The following is a 22,142-nucleotide window of genomic DNA, read 5'->3' as shown; positions in this document are numbered from 1 at the left end:
CAAAAACTGATGAATCACTTTACGTCCTCCTACAGTACAAGTCCGAGGCAAGCAGAAAGCTTGCTTTGCTGAAACCCCCGTGGCTCCGACTATGTCAATAGTCTTTTTGGATAAGGGGGCGACCGGGGTGGATACTACAGAATGTTCAGCACCAGTATCTACAAGAAAATTGGTGTCTTTACCCCCAACTGTCATCCAGACCGTAGGCTCTTTGGGGGCACTTGAGCCCGGTCCCCCTCAGTCCAACAACCCTTCTGCCAGGTTGAGCAGGGTCCCTTCTTCCTTGTCTGGGGTCTCCTGCTCTGAGTCTCCTTGTTTTCCTTTTAGCTGAGGGCATTTGTTTGTCCAATATCCTATTTCTTTACAATAAGCACATTGGTTACACTGCAGACTCTGACAGCCAGGCTGAATTTCTTTCCTGGGCGCCCCCTTCCCTTGCCTCTTTGGGGGGGCCCCTCTGGTTGCTGCAGCTAGCAGGTCAGCGTTTCACTGGGCCTGACATTCACTCTCTGTGGTTTTCCTTACGGATTACTGCATCTCTGTTTACAAACACCTGGTTAGCTATTTCTAATAACTGTGATGTATTCATCCCTGCAAACCAAGCCTGTTTCTGCAGTTTTCTTCTGTCTTCTGCGTTTTGACTAACTAAAGCCATGTTAATCATGCACTGATTTTCAGGGCTATCGGGATGGAAGGGAGTATACATAGGATAGGCCTCACACAGTCTCTCGTAGAATTGTGCTGGACTTTCTTCTTTCCCCTGAATGACCTCAGAGACCTTGTTAACCCTTGTGGCCTTCTGGGCTCCCTCTTTAATCCTTCCAGGAGAGCTTCCCTGTATCGGTTCAGCCTTTGCACACCCTCTCTTTCATTTGGGTCCCACCAGGGTCGGTTCCTGGGAACTGGGTCCTCACATACTCTTGGGGGTTTCGGTAATCAGCTGGTGCATGTTCCTCCAGCCACTTAGTTGCTGCTTGGAGCACGCTCCACCTTTCATCCGTGTTAGAGAGGAACATGAGCAGCTGGTGGCAATCAGCCCAGGTGGGGATATGGGTCTGGATAATAGTTTGGAGCAAATCAATTAGAGCTTGTGGCTTTTCAGTATAGGACGGGGTATTGCTTTTCCAGTTGACAAGGTCGGCAGAGGTGAGGGGCTGGTACACAAAAACACGCGTCTCCACCGTGTGCCCAACCTCATCTATCCCAGTGTACCACTGCTCTCTCAGGGGCATTTGTATCCCAGTTCTGGGTCGTAAACGAGCTGCCAAGGGAGGGGTTTCTCCCGAGGCTTCACCTCCTCCCTGTCTACTCTGGATGGCCTAGGGATATGTTTGTCTTATGGAGGCGCAAGCACTGTGGACTCACGAGTGGGGAGCCTCTCTCCCTGGTAAAGGGAGGGCACCCCTGGGATCACTGGTTCCATCTCCTGCAATGGATCTTCTGGTGTTGGGTCGAACAGAACTTCAGGAGTTGATTTCCCTCAGCGAGTGGAGTGGGATCCTTCCTTGGCTCTCTGTCCTCTGCTACTAGCTCTGCTGCCACCTGCCCTCTTAGCCACTGTGGGGGGTCTAGCACCAGCTGTAACCAAGTGTCTATGTATGGAAACCGGTCTGAGTGTCCTGATTTACCAGTTACCTTGTACCATACCTTAGAAACAAGGGGCCTGTTCAGGCTTCCTTCTGATGGCCAACCCACTTCTAATGCTGGCCAATCTATTTCACACAAAGTTCTAAGTTTCCCAGGTGGTCTAGTGGTTAGGATTCGGCGTGCTCACTGCTGCAACCCAGGTTCGATTCCTGGTCAAGGAACCAAGAAATGTAGCAGGACAAGCCACAGACAAAACTGCTCAGACACCAGGTTAAAGAAGGAAGTGGTTTATTCAGCCTGGAGCATCGGCAGATTCACGGCTTAAGAGTCGAGCTCCCCAAAAAAGAAATTCCTAGCCCTTTTAAGGGCTTGCAATTCTAAGGGGTCCACATGAAAATGTCATAATAGATCAAGCAAGCATGAGGAATGTGACTGGGGGCTACATGCATCAGCTAACAGAACAGGAAGTTTTACAGTGCTTTCTCACACAATGTCTGGAATTTACAGATAACACGAGTAGTTTTGGTCAGGGGTTAACATTACTAATATTATTATTATTATTATTTTAACCACCAGGGCCGGGCGGTAGCACCAAGGTCATCTGGCTATTTATCTTACTTCTGTTTCTTTCCAACTTTTTGCTTTCTCTCTTTTTTCCTGTCTTATAAACTAGGGAAAAGGGGAGGTGGGGGAGAAGCTGGGAAGGACAGCAGGAGAAGTGGTGGTCTCATTTCAATGCCGGTAACCCCAGTGCTTCGGGAGGCCAGGGCGGGAGGATGGCTTGAGCCCAGGAATTTGGCACCACCTAGGCAACATAGCAAGACCCCTATCTCTACAAAAACTAAAAAATTAGCCAGGTGTGGTGGCACGTGCCTGTGGTCCTAGCTACTCAGGAGGCTGAGATAGAAGGATCACTTGAGCCCGGTAGTTCCAGGCTGCAGTGAGCCAAGATCACACCACTGCACTCCAGCCTGGGTGACAGAATGAGACCCCGTCGAAAACCACCCCCTCACCAGAGGGAAAAAAAAAAAAAAAAAGCAAATCTCCAATGCATAGAAGCAGAAAGTAGAAGAGTGGTTGCCAGGAGCAATAAATAAATAAATAGAGAGTGTTTAAAAAAATCTAGACTTGGCTGGGCGCAGTGGCTCACGCCTGTAATCCCAGCACTTTGGGAGGCGATGCAGGTAGATCATGAGGTCAGGAGATCGAGACCATCTGGGCTAACGTGGTGAAACCCCGTCTCTACCAAAAACACAAAAAATTAGCCGGGCATGGTTGCAGGTGCCGGTAGTCCCAGCTACTCGGGAGGCTGAGGCAGGAGAAGGCCTGAACCCGGGAGGCCGGAGCTTGCAGTGAGCCGAGATGGGAGGCTGAGGCAGGAGAAGGCCTGAACCCGGGAGGCCGGAGCTTGCAGTGAGCCGAGATCGTGCTACTGCACTCCAGCCTGGGCAACAGAGTGAGACTCCGTCTAAAAAAAAAAGAAAAAAAAAATCTAGACTTGATACTGTTTCTGAAAGGATGATTGCAAGTGTGTCAGACCTGTGAGGTCTCAAGAGTCAGGCCAAATGCGGTTTTCTTGTGTGGAGCGGAGCAGCAGGGTGTGGGGAGGTGGGTGGGGGGCCCATTGACCAGGCAGCAGATGTGAGAAAGCTGCATCTGAACCCCTGCCTAGGCTGTCTCCCAGTCAGGTCCCAGGGTGGGGCTTGGCCAGGCCTGGACTGGAGTAGGAGACCTTTCTAGCCGCCTGGGTCTGGCTGCCCACCCTAAGCCTGGGGCTCCCGCCTCTCCGTATCTCTCCTCTCCACTCTTCCAGGAGGGCGCTGCTCTTATCTGACCCGCTCCCACAGTCTCCCTACATCTGGCCCAAAAATACACTTGGTGGCGGTCCTGCCATCACACTCAGGCTTGGGAGCCAGCGGCCCCCGGTCTGTGCCACCCGCCACACTGCTCTCCACCGCAGTGGTGGGGAGGGGAGGTTAGAACCCCATCTCCATGGTCAGAGGGCAGGAATGAGGAAAAAGGGGGACCGTGCGGCTTCCAGGCCTGGGGTTGGAACAGGAGCTGGGCGGTGGGGGCTGTCTGGGCCGCAGGACCCCGGGTGCTGGGAAGTGGGGAGCAGGACTGTGTCCATTGCTCCAGAAAGCACGAGGGACGCGATGTAGGAAACGGGCTTCAGTTAGAGCTGGAGAGGGGTTCAGCGAGTCACCGACTTAGGCAGAGAGGAGCCCAGACGGGGGTTCGAAGACCCTGGGGACGGACGCCCACCTGTCAGTCCTGGGTTGTGGGCACCCGTAGGCCGAGGGGCAGGAGGCTATGGCCCTGACTCCTGGTTTGGGTCCAAACATCCCAAGGAGGTGAGAGCCTAGGGTAGGGGCTGTGCAATCTTTGAAAGGAAGGACGCCGCTGTTACCAAAGGCCAGTGCTGCGGAGCTGGGCTGAAAGCTGGGGAGTTCCCAGAACCAGCAGACTAGGAACGGAGGAACCGTGTCGGGGTTCTGCTCTGCTGAGCACTGAACCCCCACAGTCATGCAGGGGCTGGAGAAGGGTGAAAGGCAGAGGCAGGAGTCCGCACTTAGGGACTGGTCCGTTCCACACGCTGCTGTCCAGGCTCCTGGGTGGCACTCGCATGGAACATTCCGGAAACACCAATGGAAAGGTCCCAAAGTTGGTTCCCAAAGGCCCTGACGGACCCGCAGGGGACGCTGAGCCTGTGATCCTCGCTTCACCCAGACAAGGTCCGGCTGCTTCTCCCGGGAAAGCGCGTCTGGAGTCCGGGAACGGCCGCTCCTCCTGGGGCCTGTCGGGGCGCCCTGGGCCTCAATCACAGGCGGGGAGAGGCGTGTCGGAGAAGCCCCCGCTCCAGACCCCTGGGGGACCCAGGGCGAGGTCGCCCCAGCATCTCACTTCTGGGGTCTCCCCTTTGCCACGTCGCCAGAGCAAAATTCAAAATCCGCAGTTCTGGCAAATTTCCGGGCCCTCCCGGACACGAAAAGCAGCTGAAATCTCAGGACGATGTCATGGAGTGCGGACCGAGAAGAAGCCGTTCGGAACCAGCGCTGCCCGGATTCTCCCAGGCCTGGCTCGCCGGTGGGGGGACCCCGGCCCTGGTTTGAGGGGGCCAGGAACGGGCGGGCGCCCCTGGGGGCCTCTCATTTGTGTGTTGGTCTCGGCCTTGAAATGCAGCGGAGAAAATATAAAATACAAATAGGAGTCAGGTGTCAGAGTCGGATCCGCCAGGCACTGAGGATTGAAGGAATCGCAGAAGCAGCTCTTCTCACCCGGGTCCAGGCCGCGGGGATCTGCGGGGGGCGCCCCCGACTCTGCCCTCTGCCCGACCCCGCCCGGGACGCCGCGGCCACCGAGGCCCCAGGAGCAGGCCCCGCCCCGCCCCCCCACTCCACCCGTTCCCCCCCTCCCCGCCCGTTCCCCCCCCCGCCCGTCCCCCTCACCCTCCGCCCGTTCCCCCCACTCCCCGCCCGTCCCCCCCACCCTCCGCCCGTCCCCCCCTCCCCGCCCGTCCCCCCCCCTCCCCGCCCGTCCCCCTCACCCTCCGCCCGTTCCCCCCCCTCCCCGCCCGTTCCCCACCCTCCCCGCCCGTTCCCCCCCACCCTCCGCCCGTCCCCCCCTCCCCGCCCGTTCCCCTCACCCTCCGCCCGTCCCCCCCTCCCCGCCCGTTCCCCTCACCCTCCGCCCGTCCCCCCCTCCCCGCCCGTTCCCCCCTCCCCGCCCGTTCCCCCCTCCCCGCCCGTTCCCCTCACCCTCCGCCCGTCCCCCCCACCCTCCGCCCATTCCCCGCCCTCCGTCGCCCGCCCCTCCCCCGGTCCTCCCCCGCCCCTCACCCCCTCCTGCCCCTCCTCTCTCCCCTCCCCCTCCCCGCCCCCAGCCCCGCCCCCCCGCGCCCGTGGTCCCGCCGGAAGGACTTGAGCGCCCAGGAGCCGGGAGGCGAACCTGGGACCCGCTGGCCTCGCTCGGTGCGCGCCTCCCTCCCCACATGGAGCCCCCCGAGCGCTCGCGGGTCCCCAGGTGGGTGGCGCGGGGTGCGGGCGTCCCCGGAGGCTGCGGTCCCCAAGCGGGCCCCCGACCCCCCAGAGGAAACTTCGGGGACGCCGGCCTCCTTCTCTCCGTGTTGCAGGATCGACCCGTACGGATTCGAGCGGCCTGAGGACTTCGACGACGCCGCCTACGAGAAGTTTTTCTCCAGCTACCTGGTCACGCTCACCCGCAGGGCGATCAAGTGGTCCCGGCTGCTGCAGGGCGGGAGCGTCCCCAGGAGCCGGACAGGTGGGTCCCGGGGGCGCAGGTGGGTCCCGGCGGCGCAGGTGGGTCCCGGGGGCGCAGGTGGGTCCCGGCGGCGCAGGTGGGTCTCGAGGGCGCAGGTGGGTCCCGGCGGCGCAGGTGGGTCTCGAGGGCGCAGGTGGGTCGGGCTGGGACGGGCGGGGCAAAGTCCGGCCTCCGGGAGCGGAGGGAGGGGGAGGAACCTTCCCGGGCAGGTCGGGACTTGGCTGCGGCTCGGAGCTAGGGCAGCCGCAGGGACCTGTTTTCCTGCTTTGGGATGGGCCGGCTGGTCGGACGCGAAGGAGACCCGTCTCTCCCAGAAGGGAGCCAGATCGGGATGGATCAAAACTCGATCCATGCCGGCTGCGGTGGCTGACGCCTGTAATCCCAGCACTTTAGGAAGCCGAGGTGGGCGGATCACCTGAGGTCAGGAGTTTGAGTCCGGCCTGACAAACACGGTGAAACCCCGCCTCTACTAAAATTACAAAATTAGCCGGGCGTGGTGGCGCATGCCTGTAATCCCAGCTACTCTGGAGGCTGAGGCAGGAGAAGCACTTGAACCCGGGAGGCGGAGGTTGCAGTGAGCGGAGACTGCGCCATTGCACTCCAGCCTGGGCGACAGAGCAAGACTCCATCCTTGTGACGGGACCCACAGGGTCCTGCTCCACCTGCCGCTCCCCCGCGACCCCAGGCCTCCTCCTGCTGCGGTGAGTACTGGCCTGGCCGCCCGCCCCCCCCGCCTCGGGGTTAGCTGCAGGGCCCCCTCCTCAGGAGCTCCCCAGGCTTCCCTGTGCGGAGGGCACCCCCTCACCTCTGCCTTTCCCAGCACAGCCTCTGCTGGAGTCAAAACCCTTCCTCCCTGCCCCGGATTTTTCATTCACTGCTCAGTCCTCAGAACCTGCGGCAGTGCCGGGCGACTTCCCGGTGTGTTCAGTGAATGAATGAAGTGCCTGCCTGGGGTGAGGGCTTGGTGGGAGTGTGCCCTGGAGCTAGGAACTCAGATGAGTGGGGTCAAAGGGGAGTCCTGGGGGCTTCCTGAGAAGGGGGATGTGAATGGCAGCTGAGCTTCAAGGGATGAGCTGTGTGCTCCAGGCCGTAGGAGCTGGAGGGGCAGAGACGAAGCCGGGGTCCTGCACCTGGGCGGAGGGTCGGAGGTGTGTGGTGACCACGGCCAGGCACAGAGAAGCCAACTGTTAAAGGTTTTCCAGGCAGGGGGTGAAAAGATCAATTTTTGCTTTTATTTATTTATTTGAGACAGGGTATCCCTCTGAGTGCAGTGGCACAATCACCACTCACTGTAGCCTTGACCTCCTGGGCTCCAGCCATCCTCCCCGCTCAGCCTCCCACGTAGCTGGGACCACTGGTGCCGCCACCACTCCAGGCTAATTTTTAAATTTTTTATGGAGATGGAAGCTAATATCCTATATGCTTCCCACAAATGCATCATGTCCCATCCCTGTGGCCTCTGCATATTCACATGTTTCCAGTGGAACGTGTGTCTTTATTTTTCCTTTTGATTTATTCTTTTCTATTTATTTATTTTTGAGACAGAGTCTCACTCTGTCTCCCAGGCTGGAGTGCAGTGGCGTGATTTCAGCTCACTGCAACCAACCTGTGCCTCCTGGATTCAAGCGGTTTTCCTGCCTCAGCCTCCCAAGTAGCGGGATTACAGGCACCTACCATCACGCCAGGCTAATTTTTGTATTTTTAGTAGAGACAGGTTTCACCATTTTGGCCAGGCCGGTCTGGAACTCCTGACCTCAAGTGATCCGCCCACCTTGGCCTCCCAAAGTGCTGGGAATACAGGTGTGAGCCACTGAGCCTGATTTATTCTTAAAAGTTAACTGGTCTTGCTGGGCGCGGTGGCTCACGCCTGTAATCCCTGCACTTTGGGAGGCCAAGGCGGGCGGATCACGAGGTCAGGAGATCAAGACCATCCTGGCTAACACGGTGAAACCCCGTCTCTACTAAAATACAAAAAATTAGCCGGGCGCGGTGGCAGGCGCCTGTAGTCCCAGCTACTTGGGAGGCTGAGGCAGGAGAATGGCGTGAACCCAGGAGGCGGAGCTTGCAGTGAGCCAAGATGGTGCCACTGCACTCCAGCCTGGGCGACAGAGTGAAGACTCCGCCTCAAAAAAAAAAAAAAAAAAGTTAACTGGTCTTTTAATTTTAAAAAGTAAGATAAAAGTATATAAGACATGTGAACTTAAAAAGCATAATTTATGTACATGGTAAACACTTTAATCATACTAAGGGCTACAAAGTGTGACAGGGAGTTCTCTCCCACCCCTGGCCCCCATCTCCTGTAGAGATGACCGAAGGGGACTGTCCTTCCATCCCCCTCAGGAGCAGAAGTGCACGCTTGGTTCTGCAGTTTGCTTTAAGAGCAGGGGAAGTCCGTGGGAAGTCCTGTGGCTGTGACCTGGAGGTTGGTTACAGCAGAACATCTGAAAGATGTACGGTTGTGCATAAACTTTTTGTTTTTACAGAAAACACAACTGCACATTCATTCTTCTGTCTTTGCATTTGTCGTTTGGGTCTGTCCTCTTGCTCTCCTTTTCTTTGACTAGGGGCTGCTAACTTGGGTCCCCTATTTTCCTTTTTAGGGAACCACTCAGTGCGTTGCCCCCACTTTCCAATATGGATTTGGGAGGGGGTTCTGGGAAGAGCAGGGAAAAGGAAAAAAGCAATCCGGATGCAGAATCCTCCAGATTTTTATTCTTTTCCCCAATCCATTGCAGTTATTTTACACGTAATTCAACAGTTTGTTTTGCCTTTTTTTTTTTTTTTTTAGCGTTGGTCTGTATCAACTCTTTCTAAAAACTTCACTTTGTTTTTATTGAAGTAACAACTTTCTTCTTTTTGCTTTAATTTTTTTTAATCTAATTTTTTTTTTGTTTTTTGAGACAAAGTCTAGCTCTGTCAGCCAGGCTGGAGGGCAGTGGCACAATCTCGGCTCACCGCAACCTCTGCCTCCCAGGTTCAAGCAATTCTCCTGCCTCAGCCTCCTGAGTAACTGGGATTACAGGCACCTGCCACCACACCCCTCTAATTGTTGTGTTTTTAGTAGAGACGGGTTTTGTCTTGTTGGCCAGGCTGACCTCGAACTCCTGAGCTCCAGTGATCCACCCACCTCAGCCTCCCAAAGTGCTGGGAAGACAGGCATGAGTCACCAAGCTGGGCTGATTTATGTAATGTTAACTGGACTGTGTAATTATGGTAGTGTCACTGGCATGAATGGGTCTGTGAGCAAATACGTCTCTTTGGTCCCCTATGAGCCTCAGCCTGAGGGGTGGGAGCCACAGGGCTGTGGGCCTGCTCTGCAGTGAGTGGGGATGCTGGGGACTCTGGTGGGAGGCTCGAGGAGTCTGTGGTCGCGTGTGTCCCTCCTGGCCTGGGGCCTGGGTCCCGGTGTGACCGTCAGGGTGCTCATGGGCACTGACAGAGCCTCAAGTGCAAGGGTCGGGCATAAAACAGGAGTGGGCAAGTTATTCCAAAAATGGGAATACAACTTCTTCCTGCCAGGTATTGGGCTGACGGTGGTAAAGTTCTTTCTTCTGTTTTTGGCGGATTGTCATCTGCACTTCCCATGTTAAAGTCTCCAGGAACACAGTCATCTACCAGTCTCAGCATTCCACATGTCTTAAGGGATAGTTATAACGTATTCTGCCTGATCACACTCTTGGTGGGTACAATAAAAATTGCATTTTCCTTTTTCCGTAGCAAATATCCACCAGGAGCCCTTAGGAAGACAACTTCCTCTTCCTCCCTAGAAAGGCTAAATTCAACAAACTTAGTCCTGTGGAATTCCTATTTCATTCTCCATCTCGAGAAGGGAGGTCTGCAGGGAAGCAGCTTCAGGGCCGTTGGCTTCTTTGAGACTTCCTTCCTGGTGGCTTAGAATATTAACACCACCTAAGTTAAAATTAAATTGAGAAAACGTATTTTCAAAGATATACCGAAAAACTGGGGATTTGCCTAACTTTGTCAGGGTAGACAGATGGATGTCAGTTCTCTGGATGTAGCTTCTTTTTAAAAATTTTCCAACTGTTTTGAATTGATATGTTATACTTCTGCAAACATTAGTGACGCTCTGTGGGTTAGCCCTGCCCCTGGGAAAGTGTCAGTCTGTGAGGACAAGTAAACGGTTTTCATTCTTCTATAAAGAAACAGTGTAAATCCAGATAACAAACTTATCAAAAAATCCCAGAATTCTTTGTTCTGTGAAGCTTCTGGGTGTTGCTCCAACGGCCAGAGCTGCTCAGGGACCTCGGGCACAGGCTTGGTGCCTTCTGTTCACCTTACAGATGAGGAAACCGAGGCACGCTCAGGGTCTGGAGCCTGCAAGTCATAGTGAAGCACAGTGTCTGACTCCAGAGCTGGTGCATTTAACCATTTTGACCTTTCCCTTAAATACAACCTTGATATTATTGTTATTATTTGAGTCAGGGTCTTGCTTTGTCACCCAAGCTGGAGGACAGTGGGACGATCATAGCTCACTGCAGCCTAGACAAGCAATCCTCCCGCCTCAGCCTCCAGAGTAGCTGGGACTACAGGTGTGCACCACCATGTCCAGCTAATTTTTAAGATTGATTTTTTAGAGATGGAGTCTCCTGGGATTACAGGCATGAGCCACTGCCCTGGCCTATCAAATAATTTTCGCAATTTACAGTAAAATTCACTCTTACCAGTATATGGTTCTGTGAATTTGGGCAAACACACGGCTAGGCAGTCATCACCACAATCAAGATTCTGTCACCTTCAACAATCCTGTCCTTTGAAGTCAGCCCACTGCCCACATCACTGACCTCTTCCCCATTCCCGTAGTTCAGCCATTTCCGTGGTGTCGTCCGTGGAATCATACAGATTGTAGCCTTTGAGTCTGGTTTCTTTCACTTAATGCATTGGAGATCCATCCAGGACTGTGTGTGTCCATGGTTCATTCCATTTTATTGCTGAGGTACTTCATTTCGTGGATGTCCTACAATTTTTAAAAATCCCTTCCTCAACTGAAGACATTTGGAATGTGCAAAGCCAACATTATAACATTCACCTACAGGTTTTTGTGTGAACTAGTTTTCACTGATCTTGACTGAACACTTCGTATGGGATCGCTGGGTCATATGATAAGTGCATGTTTAACTAACTAGTAAGAAATTACAAACCGTCTTTCCAACGCAGCAGTAAAATTTGGCATTCCCACCACAAATGTGCGAGTGTTCTAATTGCTCCACAGTCTTGCCAGCTCTTCATATTGTTGGTAAACACCAACATTATTTTACCAACATTATTTTAGTCATTCTTTTGTAGATGGACTCTTCTGTCTGCATTACATTTCCTTTGCACTTTTATCAAAAAGCAAGTGGTTCTGTTTGTGTGGGTCTCTTTCTGGATTCCTTTTTATATCCCATTATTCCATTTGTCTAACTTTTCTCCAGTACCACGTTGTCTGTCTTACTGCAGGTTTATAGTAAAGCATAAAATCAGGTAATATGTCTCCTCCAACTTCATCTTCAAAATTGTTTCGGTTCTTTTCACTTTGCATATAAAGTTTAGAATCAGCTTGTCATTGTCCACAAAGTATTTTGTCCTGGAACAGTGATAAGGAGGTGTATATAGGAATCTGTAGATCAACTTTGGAAGAATTGACTTTTTTTTTTTTTTTTTTTGAGATGGAGTCTTGTTCTGTCACCCGGGCTGGAGTGCAGTGGTGTGATCTTGGCTCACTGCAAGCTCCGCCTCCCGAGTTCCCACCATTCTCCTGCCTCAGCCTCCCAAGTAGCTGGGACTACAGGAACCCGCCACCACGCCCGGCTAATTTTTTGTATTTTTTAGTAGAGACGGGGTTTCACCGGGTTAGCCAGGACGGTCTCCATCTCCTGACCTTGTGATACACCCGTCTCGGCCTCCCAAAGTGCTGGGATTACAGGCCTGAGCCACCACGCCCAGCCCAGAATTGACATCTTAATATTGAGCCTTGCCATCCGTGAACATGGTGTATCTATTAGTTTATTTCAGTCTTATTTGATTTCTTTGCAGTATTCAGCATTTGGATCCTGCAAATATTTTGTTAGATTTTTACCTAAGTATTTCTCTTTTCATTTTTTGTTGCTATTGTAAATGATGCCAATTTAATTTTTTTATTTTTATGTATTTATTTTTTTGAGATGGAGTCTTGCTGTGTCTCCCAGGCTGGAGTGCCGTAGTACAATCTCAGCTCACTGCAACCTCCGCCTCCCAGGTTCAAGAGATTCTCCTGCCTCGGCCTCCCAAGTAGCTGGGATTACAGGTGCCTGCCACCAGGCCTGGCTAATTTTTGTATTTTTTTTTAGTAGAGATGGGGTTTTGCCATGTTGACCAGGCTGGTCTTGAACTTCATACCTCAGGTGATCCACCTGCCTCGGCCTCCCAAAGTGCTGGGATTACAGGCATGAACCACCACGCCAGGCCCCAATTTTAAATATACGATTTCCAGTTGTTCATTATTAGTTTGTAGAAGTACCACTGGTTTTTGCATGGCCTCTCCTTTCTGCTTCTGTCCCTCTCAGTTAGAACAGTCTCTGCCTGTGCTGGGACTCGCCCTCTCCTGCTGTTGTTTAGCACAGAATGACCAAATACTCATTCAGAACATTCCTGGTCAAGCTGCCCTCTAAGAGTCACGAGACCTACAGCAAACCTTAGTACGAATTGTACTAACTTGGAGGAAAAGTCAGGCTGAATTATTGGTGTCTTTGGTAGAATTTTAAAAATAAAGCAAAACATGTTTTTCTTGTTCCTGTAAGCAGTGCGAATAAACCATAAACCAAGTGTATTGAGATGTTCTTGCCTGAACTTGATCCTCCAAATATGTTTCTAAACCAGAAAAGAGGGTTTCTTACGAGGGATTCTTTTTTTTTTTTTTGAGACAGAGTGTCACTCTGTCACCAGGCTGCAGTGCAGTGGCATGATCTTGGCTCACTGCAACCTCTGCCTGCCACATTCAGGCGATTCTCCTGCCTCAGCCTCCCGAGTAGCTAGGACTACAGACACAAGCCAGCACGCCCAGCTAATTTTTTTATTTTTAGTAGAAATGGGGTTTCACCATGTTGGCCAGGGTGATCTCAATCTCTTGACCTTGTGATCCACCCGCCTCCGCTTCCCAAAGTGCTGGGATTACAGGCATGCACCACCATGCCCAGCTAATTTTTGTATTTTTATTAGAGGATGGGGTTTCACCATGTTGGCCAGGATGGTCTCGATCTCTTGACCTCATGATCCACCCACCTCGGCCTCCCAAAGTGCTGGGATTCCAGGCGTGAGCCACCACGCCCGGCCCTTAAGAGGGATTCTTTGGCTTTCAGTGGATGGCATTAGTGTCTGTTTTCTCTCTCCTCTGGGTCTTCCCTCCTTGCCCTTGTATCATTCGTCACGTATTTAGTGGGCTATTATTGCCTCCCAGGTTCCCTTCCAGGAGTGGGAGGCCCAGTGGACAGACAAGGGCCTGTCCTTCCAGAGCCTGATTTTCTCGGTAATCACCTAGCTCACAATCATCTGCCCGTGTCCAGAGGATCATACACTGTGGATCACCTTGGAATTGGAGCTCATAAAGTTTTACCCGATAGTCCTTTTCTTGACTGTAGCCTATGAAGTTATTGTAAGTTTTTATCTGCTAAATACAGCTGGTGCCTCAGATTTTTTTCTTTTTATGGCAGCTTATAGAATTTCGCAAATTGCATATGCCTTCTTTTCTAAAGTATGGTTTCTTTTAAAATAATGGTTTCTTTTCAAATATGAGCAGGGCTGGGCACGGTGGCTCACGCCTATAATCTCAGCACTTTGGGAGGCCGAGGTGGGTGGATCACAAGGTCAAGAGTTCGAGACCATCCTGGCCAACATGGTGAAATCCTGTCTCTACTAAGAATACAAAAATTAGCTGGGCATGGTGGCGCGCGCCTGTAGTCCCAGCGGGCGTGGTGGCACGCGCCTGTAATCCCAGCTACTTGGGAGGCTGAGGCAGGAGAATTGCTTGAACCCGGGAGGCAGAGGTTGCAGTGAGCTGAGATTGCACCACTGCGCTCCAGCCTGAGCGACAGAACAAGACTCTGTCTCGAAAAACGTAAAATATGTATAGTGCAGTATCAAAGGAAAACAGCAAAACTTTAAATATTTGCTTTGAAAATTATCGGTTTTGTAGCTTAAGAGTACGGTGTCACAACTTTGGACTTAACATAATTAATTCGGATGTTAGTCGTGCATATCTTTTCCATCTGCCTAAGAAATTACTCAGTATTACTAATGAAGATAGCTCATGGCTTTTGGCTTCTGTCCCTATATGTTTATTAGAAAATACTAATTTTAGAAAATTACTAATTTTTCACATTTTTATAGTCAATTAAAATATCCTCACGAAATGGAGTAGCTTTCAATGTATAGAGATAACTGCACAAGGAGGACAGTGACGTCTGCCACTAAAACCGTGGTCTCCCAGCTGCGGCGTCCCACCTGAGGTGCTCACAGCTGAGCCCAACCAACGTCCTTGTTCTCAGCTTGGCCTCTCACTGTTTTGCCCCTTTGCTGCTCCTCTGCACAGCTCTTAGGGAGCTTCCAGGGCAGCCGTCTGACCGCGGCTCTGTTTCCTGACCACCTGCATGGGATGGCGAAGTGGGGGTGGGGGTGGTTCTGTAGCCAGTCTGATTTGTGCTCTGTTGAGAGGGGGAGGAGAGCAGAATTTTTGAAGGAGTATATGTACCAGTTTTGGTGGAGATGGATGAAGAGCTGGGTCTCTTTAATATTCGATTTAAGAAGGTAAGTGGTGAAAGCAGAAAGTGTGGCAGGAACGTGTGGGCCCTGCAGGCCTCTGGTCCAGCTCACACGCTGTCTGTCCTCTCGGCCTTCAGTGAAGCGCTATGTCCGGAAGGGGGTCCCGCTGGAGCACCGTGCCCGCGTCTGGATGGCGCTGAGTGGGGCCCAGGCTCAGATGGACCAGAATCCCGGCTACTATCACCGGCTTCTCCAGGGAGAGAGAAACCACAGGCTGGAGGACGCCATCAGGACAGGTGAGGCAGCGGGGATCAGGCTCTGGCACAGGGCCCGGGGGCCAGAAGGAACTGGTTTCCACCCAGTGTCTAGTCTCAGTGTCCAGGAGTGAGTGGTGCGTCTGCTGGTTTTAACTTAAAGTTACGTCTTCCTCCACGAAAGAATCAAAACTGAAGCCTTTGCAAGGGGAGAACAATGATCGTAATTCACTCAGCAAATATTCACGTGCCTAGCTGGCTAATACGGAAATGGTCACGAAGGAGCAGATATGCTCCATGAAGACCTGCAGGACAGTGAGACGCAGCCTCTGTTACCGGCGGGCTTTGTGCCAGGCACTGGTCGTGTGGCCATCGTACGCAGCCGTGTTCATGAGGCCGTGCACCAGGGCTTCCATTTTTGTGTCTGTCATAATTGCTGGACTCCCTTCTCCTCTGACTTTCTCAGTAATCACATAGCCATAGGGTCCCTGGCTCTCAGAAGTTCAGAATGCTAACAAAATTGATTAACCTAAGGCCAGGTGCGGTGGCTCATGCCTGTAATCCCAGCACTTTGAGAGGCCGAGGAGGGCGGATCCACCTGAGATTAGGAGTTCGAGACCAGCCTGGCCAACATGGAGAAACCCCCCTCTACTAAAAATTCAAAAACAGCCGGGCATGGTGGTGCATGTCTGTAATCCCAGCTACTCGGGAGCTGAGGCAGGAGAATCGCTTGAACCCGGGAGGTGGAGGTTGCGGTGAGCTGGGATCGCACCATTGCACTCCAGCCTGGGCAACAAGGGTGAAACTCCATCTCAAAAAAAAGAAAAGAAAAAAGAAAAATTGGTTAACCTAAATTGAATAATTAGATTTTTAGAAAGTACATCTGCCCTTCTGATTTTAACAGTTTTTGAGAAATACACACTTAAACACAATATACTTAATTTTAAAAAACCCAGTGGCTTTAAAGTGCTGTGAGATTAGAAAGCCTTGGGAGGGTGAGGACACGGTGCATCCTGCTGCCCTTTCTGGGGGTCTCCTGTCCACAGGGCTGAGCCAATGGGGAGGGGGCTACCCAGGCTGGGGGCTGGGGCTGCCGGGGAGAGGCTGCCTCCTCACCGCGGCGTGATTGCCACCAAAGGTCTCCAAGCAGAGGCACAGCCTGGCGGCAGAAACGCTGATTCAGGGTGGGAAGAGGAGAGCTCGGGCGCAGTGGGGAGGGGGTGCATAGTACAACAGAGCACTGCCGTCTGGAAAATGAGTTTAAAGGCTCTGTTTTGTGGTTTTTTGGATGATTTTTTTTTTTTTTTTTGAGACAGGTGCCACTCTGTTGCCCAGACTGGAGTGTGGTAGTGCAGTCACAGTGAGTGCTTACTGCAGCCTTGACCTACCAGGCTCAAGTGATCCTCCTGCCTCAGCCTCCCACGTAGCTGGAAGTGATCAGGACCACAGGTGTGCACCACCACACCTGGCTCATTTTTTAAATTTTTATTTTTTTTGCAGAGATGGGGTTTTGGTTTTGAACTCCTGGGCTCTGAGGATTCTCCCTTCTTCACCTCCCAAGGTGCTGGAGTCACAGGAGTGAGCCACTCGCCTGGCTGAATCTTTTTTTAAATTATGGTAAAATATGCCTAATATAAAATTTACCATTTCATTTTCCCAAGCTGAAGCTCTGTCCCCATTGTCAAGCACCACCCCCGTGTCCTTGCCCAGCCCCTGACAGCCCGCTGTGCACTTGTCTCTGTGCTTTGGCAACTCCAGGGTCACGTAAGAGGAGTCCTGTGGGCTGCGTCCTGTGCTGCTGGGGTCCTTTCCCTCGCCTCAGTCCTCAGGGATCCTCTGTGCTGCATCTCGTGTGAGAATTTCCTCCTCCTTTAAGAGTGAATGATATTCCACGCATGGGCAGAAAACATTTTGTTCATTTATCCACCTGTCAGTGGACCCCTGGGCTCTCCTGCCGCGTGGCTGTTATGGGTGGCACGGCCGTGAGCCTGGGTATGTGGATTCTGCTGGGTCCCTGCTGTCAGCTGTGGGCTCCTACCCAGAGTGTGGGGCTGCTGGATCCATGGCAGTTCTGTGCTTAGTAATTGGAGGCACCTGGTCAGTTATCTTTCAGGAGCCATGCAGTGGATGGTCCAGCCCCACCGAGCCAATGCCAGGCCACGCAGTGCAGACAGAAAGCTCCCATGCTCTGCCATCTCCACAGTGGAGATGGAGCCATCTCCTTTCCCACAGGATGTTATCAAAACATCTCAAGACGCTTAGCATGGTGGCTCACGCCTGTATTCCCAGCACTTCGGGAAGCTGAGGCAGGCAGATTATTTGAGCTCAGGAGTTCAAGACCAGCCTGGCCAACATGGCAAAACTCCGTCTCTACAAAACAATACGTAAATTAGCCCAGGCATGGTGGTGTGTGCCTGTAGTCTCAGCTACTCAGGAGGCTGAGGTGGGAGGATCACTTGAGCCCTGGAGGTCGAGGATGCAGTGAGCCATGATTGCACCACTGCACTCCAGCCTGGGTGACAGAGTGAGACCCTATGTCAAAAAATATATATATATGGAAAAACTCAATAAAAATATTACATAGAAATGAACACAGCTGGTCACTCTAGTCTGAAATAGCAAAAATACTAACTTCCCCTTGACTGATTCCAGTTTTTGGAATGTTTAGAATTCCATTTAAAAAAAAAAAAAAGGCTCTTTTGTAAGAAAACACACAATGAGAAATAATGTGCTCTGAGGCACTGAACTAATGTTCGCCCAAATCTAGTTTTTTGTAAGCAAAGACAAGGCCTGGGGCCAGAGGTTGGAAACAGACTCACAGTATTTTGCAGCCGTTATGGAGAGACTAGAGGCGGTTGGGTTCCTCCAGAGTGGGGTGTCTGTGCACATCTCAGCGTCACGGCTGGCAGGGGCTGCTGTGAGTCAGTCTTGGAACCGGCCGTCCGCTGGTGACCACGTGGGGTGCCTGGTGAACACCTCTAACGGAGGCAGGGCCAGTGGGAGCAGAAACCAGTGGAGTTGTCGAGCCAGCATTATCCTTCCTGCCCGGCTTGCGTCCGGGGTTAACGTGGAGGTCAGCTTCAGTGAGGCCTGGCACTGGGCCAGCGTGAGGCTTGGTTAGTCTCGGGGACCCATGTGGTATCCGGATCCCCCGGCACTAGACAGCTTGTCCAGGGCCACTGTCCTGCCAAGAGATGCCTGGGTCAGACGGGGGGAGGGAGTTGGTGCCGAGGAAGGAAGAGGTCGGCAGGGATGCCTCCTGCACACACGAGCTGACAACTCGAGGTTTATTCAGTTCTCCGTTCTCAGCTCTCAGCCATGTCCTTTATCTCTGAGGAGTCTCAGTTTATTCTGTCTCCTTCTGTTTTGCATCTTCGGAATTAGGAGAGTGTCCCAAAGTTCTGTGGGCATTTCTCTCCACCTGTCCCCCTGGGTCCTCGAGGCAGAGCTCCCTCCACTATGCGCAAGGTCTGAGGTGCAGGAGGCCTGTGCTGGGGGCCGGGAGGAGACGGGCATCGAGGAAGGAGCGCCATGGCCTGGCCGCCAGCTCTGGGGTTGCTCTGCCGTCCCTGACTCTGCGGGAAGGACGGTTGGGGCCCCCCTCCACCCCGAGTCCAGGATCACCCCCTCCTTCCTGGCCCAGTGAGCCTGTCGCTCTGGCTGTGTTGAGTCTGCTGTGCGGCCAGGGTGAAAACCAGTCCCTAAGTCCCAGGTGGAAGCCAGGTGGCCACCCTCGGGGCAGCTGGAGGGGTGGGAGGCTTGTGGAGCAGAAACCCGTGGGTGATTCCTTCTGAATTTCCCGCAGACCTCAACCGGACCTTCCCCGACAATGTGAAGTTTCGGAAGACCACGGACCCCTGCTTGCAGAAGACCCTGTACAATGTGCTGCTGGCATATGGGCACCATAACCAGGGAGTGGGCTACTGCCAGGTGAGCCTCGGGACCCTTTGACGCAAGCATGAGGTGGCTGTGAGGACGGGTCTGTCCACAGCTGCGGGCTCGGCAGTGACGGCTTCATGTCTCTGTCAACAATGTTCATGAATTCCACATCCTGATGCCCCATCGAGGCTCGGACACCATTTGCCAGCAGGGAGGACAGGGAGCAGCAGCTGACGACCTTGTTTCGGCCTCAGGCAGCGGGGGGAGAATCAGTGAGCACGGGGCACAGAGGGCGAGTGCTGTGGGGTGCGTGTGTGCTGTAGGAAATGTGTGCTGTGGGGCGTGTGTTGGGCACATGTGTGCTGTGTTGTGGGGTGCGTATGCTGTGGGGTGTGTACTGTGGGGCATGTGTGTGCTGTGGGAAATGTGTACTGTGGGGCGCGTGTGCTGTGGGGTGCGTGTGCTGTGGGGTGCGTGTGCTGTGGGATATATGTGCTGTGGGGTGCATGTGCTGTGGGGTGTGTGTGCTGTGGGGTGCGTGTGCTGTGGGATATATGTGCTCTGGGGTGCGTGTGCTGTGGGATGTATGTGCTGTGGGGTGCATGTGCTGTGGGATATATGTGCTGTGGGATATGTGTGCTGTGGGGTGCGTGTGCTGTGGGGTGCGTGTGCTGTGGGATATATGTGCTGTGGGATATATGTGCTGTGGGATATATGTGCTGTGGGATATATGTGTTGTGGGATATGTGTGCTGTGGGGTGCGTGTGCTGTGGGATATATGTGCTGTGGGATATATGTGTTGTGGGATATGTGTGCTCTGGGGTGCGTGTGCTGTGGGATATATGTGCTGTGGGATATATGTGTTGTGGGATATGTGTGCTGTGGGGTGCGTGTGCTGTGGGATATATGTGCTGTGGGATATATGTGCTGTGGGATATATGTGCTGTGGGATATATGTGCTGTGGGATATATGTGCTGTGGGATATATGTGCTGTGGGATATATGTGCTGTGCGGTGTGTGTGCTGTGTCGTGTGTATGCTGGAAGGCTTGTGTACTATGGGGCATGTGTGCTATGGGATATGTGTGCGGTGAGGTGCACGTGCTGTGGGGTGCGTGTGCTATGGGATGCGTGTGCTGTGAGCTGTGTGTTGTCCTCTGAGGCCACTCCCAGAGTGTCTGCTGTCTACACTGTCATCCCCCGGCTGGCTCTGTGGTGTGAACCAGCAGGTGTGGTTGGGAGAGTCCCTGCGCCCCCTGGAGGCCACCTAGCTGGGTGCATATTAAGGGCATTGCTCTTAGTAACTGGTGGAGTGAACAGGTCGGAACTGGGGGCAGCCAGGAGCCGTGCAGTCTCCCAGCCTGTGTGTGCCCTGCCTGGGCCTTTCGCCGGTGGTGCTGTTCCAGTCTCTCTGAGCTCGCCGAGGGCAGGGCAGGCATCTGGGCAGGGCTGGCCTCCCTGATGGTTTCCAGGTGCACACACGGCCTGTGACTGCCTGTGAGTCCCAGTGGCTGGGAGCCTGGAGCCCACAGCTGCCACCGGGATTGGAGAGTGCTTTTCTGGCATTTCAGGTCATGTGCTTCACAGGCTTCTAGGGGTTGTGGCTGGCTTAAATGTTTCTAGGAGGACGGGGAAGGACATTGTCGCGATGGTTCAAACCCAGCAGGCCCAGTGATGCCACCGGAAACTTCCTGTAGGAGCCAGGAGCCAGGCGTGCACCAACCAGAAAATGCAGTTTGAGCGAACGTTTGTGGGAGTGTGGAGCCCCTGCCTGGACAGCCCTGGGCCTGGCCCCTGGCAGAGTGAATGCTCCCAAGGAGAAAGGGTGGACGTGTGCGTGAGGAACGCCCTGAGACAGGCCAGCAGCAGAGCCACAGGACCACGCTGTCCTCACCAGCTGCTCCGCATGCTGCGCGTGTGCGGCTCTGGGGCGGGCAGGCAGTGCCGTGTCAGGTGAAGCTGGGAGAGTCCCTCCTTTGCAGACAGAATTGCTGCCATTCCTTGCTTTTATGACTGTCCAGGAGCAAGAATTTGGCCTTCTGGAGTTGAGGTAGAGTGGGCAAGAAATCCTCTACGTCATTCTATTTTCTGCTCCTTCGCGTTTTAAAAACAGCTTTAATAAAACGCAAACACCAGCCTGGGCAAGGTGGCAAGACCCCATCTCTACAAAATATGTTAAAAAATTAGCCAGGTGTGGTGGCACACACCTGTGGTCCCAGCTATGCAAGGGGCTGAGGTGAGAAGGTCGTTTGGGCCTGGGAGGTCAAGCCTGCCATGAGCCATGATTGCACCACTACACTCCAGCCTGGGCAACAGAGCAACACCCTGTCTCCAAAAAAGTGAGAAACAAACCAAAAAAACATCACCCACCTGGGTGGCCCTTTCCTATAATCATGCACTTTGGGAGGTCAAGGCAGGAGGATTGCTTGCTTGAGGCTAAGAGTTCAAGACCAGCCTGGGCAATACAGCAAGACCCCATCTCTATTTTTTTTTTTTTTTTTTTTGAGGCAGAGTCTCGCTGTGTCGCCCAGGCTGGAGTGAGTGGCGCAATCATGGCTCACTACAAGCTCCGCCTCCCAGGTTCACGCCATTCTCCTGCCTCAGCCCCCCGAGTAGCTGGGACTACAGGCGCCCGCCACCACGCCCAGCTAATTTTTTGTATTTTTAGTAGTTATGGAGTTTCACTGTGTTAGCCAGGATGGTCTTGATCTCCTGACCTCGTGATCCGCCTGCCTCGGCCTCCCAAAGTGCTGGGATTACAGGCGTGAGCCACCGCGCCTGGCCCCAAGACCCCATCTCTATTCTTAAAAAACAAACCACAAACACAATGTTACATACTAACAGAATGCCAGAGCTCAGCTGGCATTTGGAACCTACAGGCACATATGTACATGTGTGTGCGTAGATGTGCACCTGTTAGCTTGCTGTGGACCCCTAAGGAAACACCACAGCCTAGTAAACAGTGGAAACGAATTCTCTCGGCTCTGGAGGCTGTGCATCTGAGGTCGCGGCGTCTGCGGGGTCTGAAGTCACGATGTCTGCACGGTGGGCTGTTTCTGAGGCTGTGACAAAGGGACTGTGCCAGGCCTCGCTCTGACTCTGCTGGTTCCTGGCAGTCCTGGGTGCCCCTTGGTGGGCAGCATCACTACTCCAGTCCCTGCCTCCATCTCCACGTGCGTTCTCCTGTGTGTGCCTGTGTCTGAAGCTCCGCCTAAGACAAGGACACCAGGCTTGGATTAGGGCCCACCAACTCCTCCATGACCGCATCCATAATGACATCTGCAACAGTCCTTCTCCCAAACAAGGTCCCAACCTGAGGTACTAGGGGTTAGGACTTCAACAGCTGAATTTTGGGCGGGGGACACAGTTCAATGCGTAGCAGACGTGTAGTTACACAGTGCACACAGGG

General features: G+C 53.2%; 1 protein-coding gene across 5 annotated transcripts in view; it reads left to right on the top strand.

Moving 5' to 3' along the window:
* Nucleotides 1-5,465: 5,465 nt before the first annotated feature.
* Nucleotides 5,466-22,142, top strand: part of GRTP1 (growth hormone regulated TBC protein 1) — a 35,371-nt gene continuing 18,694 nt past the window's right edge. For 2 of the 5 annotated variants that reach the window (XM_007960994.3, XM_007960992.3), the window contains exons 1-4: nt 5,480-5,610; nt 5,720-5,868; nt 14,739-14,897; nt 18,661-18,785. In XM_007960994.3, coding sequence (XP_007959185.2) covers nt 5,579-5,610; nt 5,720-5,868; nt 14,739-14,897; nt 18,661-18,785 — 465 coding nt within the window. In that variant the 5' untranslated portion in view covers nt 5,480-5,578. Of the gene's footprint in view, nt 5,611-5,719; nt 5,869-5,917; nt 6,570-14,738; nt 14,898-18,660; nt 18,786-22,142 lie in introns of those variants that run through there. The other 3 variants (XM_073014537.1, XM_007960993.3, XM_073014538.1) reach the window with 3 other exon arrangements.

The sequence above is a fragment of the Chlorocebus sabaeus genome, chromosome 3 (genome assembly GCF_047675955.1).
Source record: "Chlorocebus sabaeus isolate Y175 chromosome 3, mChlSab1.0.hap1, whole genome shotgun sequence".
Taxonomy (NCBI): Eukaryota; Metazoa; Chordata; class Mammalia; order Primates; family Cercopithecidae; genus Chlorocebus; species Chlorocebus sabaeus.
Note: the sequence above shows the minus strand (reverse complement) of the source record. Positions and strands in the feature narration are given on the sequence as shown.